Genomic DNA, 10,296 nt, shown 5'->3' with positions numbered 1-10,296 from the left:
CTGCACTGTACAAGGGGGGGGGGTGCTTTCATTAACCCCTGACTAGTCCTTTTACAGATGTCTGTCAGAGGAAGCTACATACTAAACAATACAAATATGCAGTAAGCTTTTCCTACAGGTTTGCTCTCCATCAGTGTGGAGATATGACTAAAATATAAAATGGAATGTTATTTATTTTATGTTTTTAAATCTGAGGACAAAAATGCCACATCGTCAGGCTGCCTGCCAACATGTTATCAGTTCACCTGGTCCAAATTTTCAGGCTGCAGGGTTTTGACTTTATTTTCATAGAACTACTCTTTTTAAATATTTTTTAAAATTCCATCTCCTCTTCCTCTCTCATTCACAGTGAAGCTCAAACATCCAAGTGAAGTTGCATAATGTGGGGCTTTAACATTTTCAGTAAGTATGAAAAATAACATCAATTCCGGTAAAATGGGTCTCTGTTGTGGAATGAAAAAATCTGAGCAGGCAGGGTTATAAAATTCGCAACTTTAATCAGTTCAAAAAGTTCACAACAAATGTAACACCTTTAGAAGGGAAATTTGTCATTAGAGATTGGGTAATTATTTGGATTTATACATCCTTTACCTAATTAAACTCGTGGCAATTCATTTGCTCTCTGGACAAAAAGCCTTTTGTTTTATTTGGACAGAACTCAAAACAGGTACAACTGAAAAAAATGCAAAAATACAAAATTAAATGTAAACCCAGTTTTTATTTTTTCATTTTGCTCTAAAGGTAGTGTCTTGAAGCACTACTGCATGGTAAACAATCTAAATTAGTACAATTCAAAATCTCAAAAGCCATCTGAGTTAAACAGGAGTTGTTATAAAGACGCAACCAACTAAGAACCCATAAATACCTCCGCCACTTCCTTAAAAACATCCCATTAATGAAGGCTCACAAATGAGCAACAATCCTCTTAGAGGAAAACAAAACGCTGATGTCGACTAGGCGACAGCACACACGCGCACACACCCACAACAAAAAGAAACAATAGAATAAAAAGGAGAAGAAGAAAAAAAAATGTTCCCATGGTATTAAAGATGCTGTACAATTGGGATGATATGCACATATTCGGTTTTGCTTTCCCTAAAAAAAAAAAAAAACTGTCGGCAGCAGTCATGCGCTTTTTTTTTTTCATTTTTTTTTTTTTAAGGTGAAGCAGAACTCATGAGCAACCGATGTGGATACATGAAGCAGCATCTCTCGGCCTTCATTCATTTATCCGTTAGATTCACATTCTCCCACAATGCCGTGGGGGCACCAAATAAGCGGTGCGTGTGCCACTAAAAGACCACTTCCTGTCTGTCACACCACAGGTCCGGAAGCCTCTATGCGGACTTGACACATATGCCAGTTTTCACAAAAACCCTGCTCAGACTGTATATATATAATATATTTATATATAAACAATTATATGGGAAGAGGGAAGAACTGGGAAAAAGAGAACATGGGAGGTGGAGGGAACAGAACAAAAACAAGATGGTTAAGTTGTCTAATCGTTACAACCTCATGCAGGTCTTGGGATGGGCCAGAGACCAACGAAACATAAGCTTTAGATTAACAGTTCTGGAAAGATATTACACAAAAAGTCTCCATAGAAAACGCAGATTATGTAAAAAGGGCCACAGGGTGACGCGGTAATCATTTACATATTATTGGCATTGTTTTGGTCAACAAACATCCAATGGGACGGCCTGCTCTGCAGAAGGTGAGCGGCCTCCCGCCACACTCACGCGCCTCTCTTGGGTTTTGTTGGGTTTTGTTGTGGTTAGGGTTTATTTGTTTGTTTGTTTGGTGGGGGTACTGTACAGTTTGGTGGAGCTGGTGCTCAGTCACACATCTCCTCGGGGATCTCGTGAGGGTTGAGGATGCCCGGGACGGACATCTGGATCTTGTGTTTCTCTTCCTGGGCCTGGCGAAGTGACGCCTCCCTCTCCTCCAGGAACAGGTCGGTGGTGTCCTCGCCTGCAAACTCCTGGAACGGCAGCGATAGAACAAGGAAACACGGCGGTTAGCGCTTTTTAAAAAGCCACATTCCACCTCTACCAATGCATTTTCTACATCCACTGATCCTTGTGTGGGATCCCGACTGAAGTTCAAACTAAAGATTATTTTCGTCATCAATTCATTCTACAATTAACCGATTAGTCTCTTTTAGCCTGAACAAAGTAAACGTCCCAGAGCCCAAGTTGACATCGAACTGACCAAATCTATTAAACTTACAATTTGAACCTGAGATGAAAAATAATTAACTGATTAGCTAAATTGTTAGCTAATTTGTTGATCCCAAAATTCAATCAACTAACTAATTATTTTGATCCTGACAACATATCAAAAGCTCAGTTGTATCTCTAACGTCAAGATTATAGTCTGGAAATTAACCGTAATAATCATTCAATGAGCCTAACAGCGGACCAATCCGTAGACTAGAATAAAGGGCGCACATCACGGTCATACACTGTTTAATTCCAACAATAAGCTGGCACAGCAGCCACAGACCTTCCATATACTTAGCAGAACAACCTGACCATGCAGGAAAATGTTATTTGTGGAAACAGCAGCTAAGCAGCTAACTATGTGGTCCCTGATAACCTCTGTGAGAGGAGACAAAGCCCGCGCAGCACAAACAACAAACAGCAAAGCCGGAGGTATGCAGGGCCTTGTTCACTTTAGTTTAGCTTATCAGCAAACAAACACACATGGATAGACAGTTCAAATATATTACATGCAATTAACATTATACATTTTTATTCCATTAATCGATTTTGAATCGGTAGGGCTTGAATCACAATACAAATGTGAATCGATTTTTTTGCACACCCCTAATGTGCAGAGCATTGTACAGGACTTGTGAACTTTGACAGACTCACCTTTATCTGGACAAGGAAGTCCCTGAGGTGCTCCTTGAATGCAGGAATATCCTGGTTTAAGCTGAACAGCCCGGTCACAAACACCTTCACCTGAGCACTAACGCAAACAAAGACACACAGCCACAGTGGGGTTAGCAGACGTGTTATTTTACTGCAGCAGAGAGATTGTGTGCGAGTTTGTGTGCGTTGACGCTCACTCTTGTAGGTGAGGGAAGGCAGTCTTGAGCAGGTTGGCCACGTATTCCTGGATGAAACCCTGGTTGTTAGGGCTGGCGGGGTTTAGCACTGTAGTGATCTTCCCCTCCTCCACCAGGTTGAACATGTAGGCCAGGATGGACGCATGCATCGTCAGGCCTGCAGGAAAACACACCAACACGCACCCTTTTACTAAGGAAACTTAAATTATTCATCACTAAAAAGATGTTTGTACTGGAGCGTTGAGGTGTCCCCACAGCTCACGTGTGTCAGCTCACCGGCAGTATGTGATGTGTCAGTGACCACGGAGAAGATGTGCTGTAGGATATCACAGAAATACGTCTGGTAGAAACTCTGAGCGGCTGCTTCTTCCTGGGCCACATTCTGCAGCAGCGTGTACAGAATCTGCAGACCTGGATGAGCAGAAACAGAAGTACAACTTCCGCTTCCCACACATTGTTCGGTTCAAACTTCCTCACATTCCCTCCTCACAAAAGGAACGTTATAGCTGTACGTTATAGCGGGGCCAGCAGCATGATCTGACAAGTAAATATCAGCGAGTGCTTCTCAACATCGCTGACACCGGTGTATCACAGTGCACCAGCTGTGTCAAATAGTTTTTGTTGCTTAACATGAACATTAATCAATGCAGTTAAGTGCGTGCGTGTGTGTCTCAGAAGCCTTACCAGTATCAGCCACGTTCCTCATGGTGTGTTTGAAGGCCCAGATGATGGAGTCCAGCACTAGTTTGAACTGGGCAGGGGGGATGGCGAGGAATGCAGGGAAGCAGTGAGAGTTTACAGCTTGGAGCAAGTAGAAGAAGTGGGTCCTGTGCTCTGGAAACTCCTCAAAGTTCTAGCAGAAAAACACAATACAAAAAAAAGTGGTTTGTTTTTTGTTGATACATTTTTTATTTTTTTTATTTAAAATAAGTCAAAGTGCAGATCTACTTAAGCAAACCGAGACAATGCAGACAATGTTCATAACAATGTTCAACCCCATGTTTATTGTTGTGCTTCAACTGTAATTATGATTAAATTGTTGTATTTTATCAAATGCAAAATATCAAAAACAAAAGAGCATCACGATATCGGCATTATATATCAGCTGCCCTGCTCTCTAAATATCAGCACCGGCCATTGAAAAACGCATATTGATCGACCTCTACTACAAATGCCAACAAAATCAAGTGTATCGAGAGACTGCCCTTTACTTTAAAAAAGGTTCCATGGCATGAAAATGTCACTTTATGAGTTTTTTTAACATTAATATGAGTTCCCCCAGCCTGCCTATGGTCCCCCAGTGGCTAGAAATGGCGATAGGTGTAAATAGAGCCCTGGGTATCCTGCTCTGCCTTTGAGAAAATTAAAGCTCAGATGGGCCGATCTGGAATCTTCTCCTTATGTCGTCATAAGGGGGGGGAAAGGTTACCTCCCCTTTCTCTGCTTTGCCCACCGCTGCCCAGAGAATTTGGCCCACCCATGAGGAAATAGAGCAACAACAGTGTCCGCAAGCTGGTCAAGGCCACACCCCCACCCTCCACCTTGCCCGCCCTCTCTCCTCCTCAATAGCATTTAAAGCTACAGACAGAAATGGCACGTCTTAAGTAAAGCTCATTGTGGGACTGGCTCTAGTGGCTGTAATTCTGCACCAAGGTTGAGGAAAGAGACTTCAGATACAGTATTAGTGGACCACTAAAGACTATATTAAAGCATCCAAAAAGCAGAATGTCATAGGACCTTTAAGACTTACCTTTAAGGCAAAAACTATATTTAAAACACTGGGGAATTGGAATATATATTTACAGGATGTATATAGCTATAAGATGTAACCCGTTACATGGCATTGAAAGACCCTGTGCTGTATCGTGTCCCATGTCAACCCACTCATTCTGGATTGATGTCTTAAAATAGTCAGTCCAATATAGCGCTCTAATTAACAGACTGCTGTGAAGGCCACATGATGTCGATCACTGTCAGTATCACATGTTTAGATAAACTTTCAAATAGCAATACCCACCGATCATACGGTTAACCAAAACGATGATCAGCCCACTTTGAATTTTAACTGTCAGATTACAAGCGGTGTCCATTTGATCATTGTGCCTTACCTTGTTGATCATGTTCAGGGTGCACTCAAAGACAGCATCAAAAATCTGGGGTATCTCGCCGGTGATGTGTCCCCCCAGCTTGTTGACGATGGTTGCCATGGTGCTGAGGACCTCGGGCTCACGGGCAGCGGGGACATTGCGTTGATAGTCGATGAGGACGGCGTCCAGCAGCGGTGGAACAAAGTTCTCCCCAACCTGGAAAACAACAGGAGGGATTAGCTGGGGCCAACTGGCAAGCAACAGAGGAAAATAAAAAACAGGAGCATCCACCTATAAAGACAGGTGCTGCAAAGACATCTACCTAGACTTCTTAAAAGGCTCAGTTTTGACAGGTACAGTACAATACAAAATTTTTTGCACGTCTATAAACTCTGACACACAATGAATATTAATTGTTATGCAGATAAAAACACAGCTGAGGGCACAAACTGAAATCTTTATGTTTGATCTAAAAATACAAACTGGATTAGTTCTACTTCTTTTCTACTGTCAACAGTTTCATTGATTGCCACAGAGTGAAGTATCTCCTGAGGACACGAGTAAAAATATATCACTGCTGTCTGATCAAGACCACGTTAACTTTTTTTTTTGTATAAGTATTTTGTTATATACACCATTATATTTATTTTTGTGTGAATTTAGAGTGGAATGTTCATCACCCCAAAAAAAGGGCTATTGTTCCTCACAACAACTTCAGACATATTTTCCTAGACAGGTTTTCCTCTCCCGGCAGTGATGTGCCTTAACATTTCAGAGGATCTCATAGTGATTTCTCACCATCTGTGGGTCGTTTGATCGGCTGACCCAGCCTGAGATCAGTTTCAGTGTCTCTCGTTTCACTGTTCTCATACTCCGGATCAAGGGCTGTTTCGTCACCATCTCACCTGCAACACAAAGAGAAGACACATATATTATAGGCACTACACAGAGAAAACGTCCTCACACTTTGTCTAATAATATATTGTTTTCTTGTGAGCATGTGAGTAAAAGTTCTGCACAGGGTACACAGAAAGGTTTGTTGAGTATTACAAAGCATTTGCAGACCTGTGAATCAGATAAATGCTGACTGGTTGAGCAGTGAAGGATCTTTGTGTTTGTGTGTCACGGTTGTACTTAGGCTAGATTCACACTACAGGACTTTAGCCCTGAATTTCGTCTCTCCGACAGTTTTTGAAGCCCCATATGGGACGCAAATCCGCATTGGCTCAGTACTCGCGCGCAATGTGTGAACTGTTCAAAAAGACGCAAGACCGTTGCCTCGCAGACACATTCCAGATATCTGGCACACTAAATACCTGGAGTTGTCGGGGAAGATTTTTTTCCAGGGTTAATCAGGTGTGGGGAGCCTGGCTTCAATCACAAATCGATTAAGTGGTTGCTTTCATTTGAAAAGCCATCTGCTTTGCACTGTATCATCGCCATTTGCTCCTTCTGTATGGCTCGCCATTTCTTTCCTGCTCTGTATCAGCGGGCATTGTTAGTGCAGAAATCCTTGATCAGTACTGACAGACCTCATACGGCACCTCTCCTCCCATTTAAGCCCAGAGACTCAGAGATGAGTCACTAAAACAGGCGCATGCAAGGAAAAAAAAAGACACAGTATTGCTGCAAACAAAATGCCACTACTGAATGACAAAAAATACTAAAATGCTATGAGTGCATAAGTAAAGGCGAGAATAAAACAAATCTATTGCAACTGTAGCACCAACCAAAAAAAAAATTATAGTTTGTGTTAGTAAGTGTAGCTTAATCTTTCATTTCCAAAATCTTTTAACAGGAAGTATTAACACAGTATCAAAGGCATTTTTCTAACCCCTCAACACACTGAGGCCAAACAAGTCGACAAGTGCAAGGCACAACACAGAAGAGCAAACGCATTAGGTTAGGCCTCAGCAGTATAAATATAGGTTTTGAGGACATTTGTGTTCATATCCTAGAGACACAATAGATGATTTGTATAAGATGTTAAAGAGGCTATATCTGTAAAATTGGGGAAACCTCACTGAAAAGATGGAAGGGAACAGAGGGTCCATCTGTCTGCTGTAACATCACTGCCTTTGTGTGCTTGGACATCACACTGCGAGGGTGCTTCAATTTTAGTCTTATCAATCTTAGCTCATCACGTGACCTTAAAACTGTGGTAGGGAATTTGTTTTTGGCGTCGATGAATCTACAGACATATTATCAGTCAGCTGGAGGAGCATAAACACACACCTCCCTTACCATTTGTCTGAATGGCAGCAGAGATGTTCTCGCTGAGGCACTTGTAGACATTGAGCATGTCAAGGTAAATCCGACCGAGCTGGATGACAAAGGGGTGTCCCACAGCTTTACAGGCTCGGACGTTGGTCTTCAGGATGCTACCCAGCTGTTTCACAGTCTCTGGGTCCTTTAAAATGTCCACGTTCTGAGGGTGGAGAGATGTACAGATTAACACACGTTTTTTGATGGTCTGTCATAGAACATATAGACTGGTATATTTGATAAACTTTGTTAGTATGTGGGGGCATATTGTTCTCTTACCTTAGTAGCCTGCTGGATGATGCTGTCCCACACTTGATTGGGCAGCAGCATGTATTTTTCTATCAGGTGCTCTTGAACAGCCTGATCTGTCTGGGCCCCAATCATATAACCTACGGCCTCATAGAACGTGTGCACCTGCACACAAACGGGAAGACTTGTCAGCAAAGGCAAATAAGAGAAATTATTTCCAAGCAGAATTGTGCCAATGACTGCGTCTCTCTGAGTACTCTGCACCATCTCTAGAGATGATGAAAATGACAATGAGAATGCATTTTCTGACCTGCTGAGGTTGGAGGTCACAGATGATGGTGTTGATGTTGTTGAGGATCTCGTCGATGAAGGGCATCACCTCTCCCACCTGCACCTGGATAAAGTGGCGCCGGCACTTCTGGGCGATCTTGATGAATGTGTCACAGGCCATGTCCTGAACACCATCATGGGTCTCTGATGAAGAAGGGGCATGGAGGATGATAAGTTGGAGCAAAATTGGCATCATTTCAAAATCTGATATGCATAGATCCAACAAATTTAAACCAATGCGTTACACTTTCCAAAACCAAACCACCTCTCACCATGCATGAACTCAAAGAGTTTGTTGACCACAGTTTTGAGGAACTTCCAGTGGGCTCTGAGAAAGCGTGGATACTGGCCGACAATATACATGATGTTGGAGGCTATGATGGCCTTGTTGTCCTTTCCTCTTTTCTGCTCGCACAGACCCAGCAGATCCTGAGACAAGCAGGACAAAAAGGGTTTTCAAAATCATTCACATGACCCGGGGTAAGTGTTTAGTGTTCTACACAATCGCTTGAAAATCATTCAACATCAAAGTGGTGTCAATAAACACGTGACCTGACCACAAAGGAAATGATGAACTGTAATCTATTATTGAAACCGAGCAGCTTTAAATGTTTACTTGGAATTTGAATTATAATGTTGAAGCATTTTTGAAGTCAGAAATTTTACTTTTTACAGATATCTAAACACATTGTAGAAGTTTTGGTAGATCTTGAGCTGTTTAAAAGTAAATTACTACAACAATGAGCATGTTGGTCCCTCTATACCACATGTTCAGGGCTTTTTTGTACCTTGATGACAGTGACCAGGAACCTCTTCTCGTCCTCCTCGTGCATAGCCCCACTGATGGATCCGATGGCCCAGCACAATGTGTTGAGGTTCTTCCAGGACCATTCGGTGCCGTTCACCTGGTTGTGAAGCTTTTCTGTCATTATGCGTTCTGTGTCCGCATAGTCCAGGTGAGTCAAGTACACTGCGAGATGGCACAAAGTAGATTTGGATTATCGGTATGTGCACAATGTATGGTAGAAAAAAAAGAAGTCTATGAACAGACAGTAAAATTGGTTTGCCAGTGTGGAAATTGACACTGATCAATATATCCATTAAACCCAAATTACCAGCAGTATTATTCTATGAGCCTGAAGTCTGTATAATCATTTTTGATCAATCTATTTTAGGTAGCCAAGCAGCCAATAGTAAAGAGTACTAGCGTCAGGGTTGGGAGGGTTACTTAAAACATGTATTACGATACAATTACTAATTTCCTGTTAAAAAAAAATGTAGTTAGTAATCTAATCCACGTATAACAGTATTAAAGTAACCTAACTTGATTACTTTTGGATGACCTCAATACCAAAATAATGACAAAATTTCCACCCAGCGAAATCCTTTTTTTTCTGCTTTATTTTTATTTATTTTTTTACTAACGTTAGGAGGCCGTGATAATGAATTGGCAACTGTTAATTTATGGTTTCACTTGAGACCAGAGTTGTGTTTTGTGAGACTCGTGAAGGGTTGTAATATGTGTGCATGTGCACCAAATGTATCAGTAATCTGATTAAAGCTATTGTAGGCACTGCATTTTTGGGGACGTTGGGCAAAAACTTCAATAATCTTTCAGTATACTGTAATTCAATTGGTCTGAGAAAACAACACTTCTGCACCTCCTTGTTAATTACGTAATGTCGTTCCTGTGTTCTGTTACTTCCCAAGCCTGATAGGCATCAAGCTTTCTCTACATACATCTATTTCTTCACGGCTTATCTTCAGGTTCACAGGGGGCTAAAGTCTATCCCAGCAGGTACACCCTGAATTGATTGCTGGTTGACGAGTTTCCAAATTAATCTGACTTGCATGTCTTTGGACAGTGGGATAAAATCGGAACACCTGCAGGAAACCCCACAGGGAGGGAGAATATGCAAACTCCACAAAGAAAGGCCCTTGACAGCGCTAACCACTAAATATTTTGACAGTATTTAGTAAAATAAGCAAATGTTTTGTGAGGATTTAGCCTATGTAATCAGTGGGTATGCACAAAGCCGCATTATCAACGATTAAGTTACTGAATGGATGTAAATAAGAAGCCATACAGAAATCATATCACTCTTGTAGTTATGATTAATTAAAGCTGCAGTGGTTAGAATGCAAAAAAAAAACTGCCAGAATTTGAAGTGGAGTGAGACCTCTTCCTGCAGCTCTCCCGCTCCCTTCTTTGTCACAAGAGAAATGCATGCGCAGAACAGCCAATAGGAACGCTTTCCAGTCCTTCCAGTGGAGTTTTTTTTGTAATTT

General features: G+C 41.7%; 1 protein-coding gene across 3 annotated transcripts in view; it reads right to left on the bottom strand.

Annotated features, from left to right (window-relative positions):
- Positions 1–480: 480 nt before the first annotated feature.
- Positions 481–10,296, bottom strand: part of xpo1b (exportin 1 (CRM1 homolog, yeast) b) — a 29,554-nt gene continuing 19,738 nt past the window's right edge. For 2 of the 3 annotated variants that reach the window (XM_028603067.1, XM_028603069.1), the window contains exons 14-25: positions 8,796–8,977; positions 8,280–8,436; positions 7,988–8,151; positions 7,708–7,842; positions 7,399–7,591; positions 5,962–6,068; positions 5,185–5,379; positions 3,761–3,929; positions 3,353–3,487; positions 3,077–3,233; positions 2,880–2,976; positions 481–1,984 (exon numbers count right to left, since the gene is read on the bottom strand). In XM_028603067.1, the coding sequence (XP_028458868.1) occupies positions 1,838–1,984; positions 2,880–2,976; positions 3,077–3,233; positions 3,353–3,487; positions 3,761–3,929; positions 5,185–5,379; positions 5,962–6,068; positions 7,399–7,591; positions 7,708–7,842; positions 7,988–8,151; positions 8,280–8,436; positions 8,796–8,977 (1,838 nt within the window). In that variant the 3' untranslated portion in view covers positions 481–1,837. The remainder of the gene's footprint in view (positions 1,985–2,879; positions 2,977–3,076; positions 3,234–3,352; positions 3,488–3,760; positions 3,930–5,184; positions 5,380–5,961; positions 6,069–7,398; positions 7,592–7,707; positions 7,843–7,987; positions 8,152–8,279; positions 8,437–8,795; positions 8,978–10,296) is intronic. The other variant, XM_028603068.1, reaches the window with a different exon arrangement.

Source organism: Perca flavescens, chromosome 17, assembly GCF_004354835.1.
Source record: "Perca flavescens isolate YP-PL-M2 chromosome 17, PFLA_1.0, whole genome shotgun sequence".
Taxonomy (NCBI): Eukaryota; Metazoa; Chordata; class Actinopteri; order Perciformes; family Percidae; genus Perca; species Perca flavescens.
This window is presented reverse-complemented; position numbering and strand designations above follow the sequence as displayed.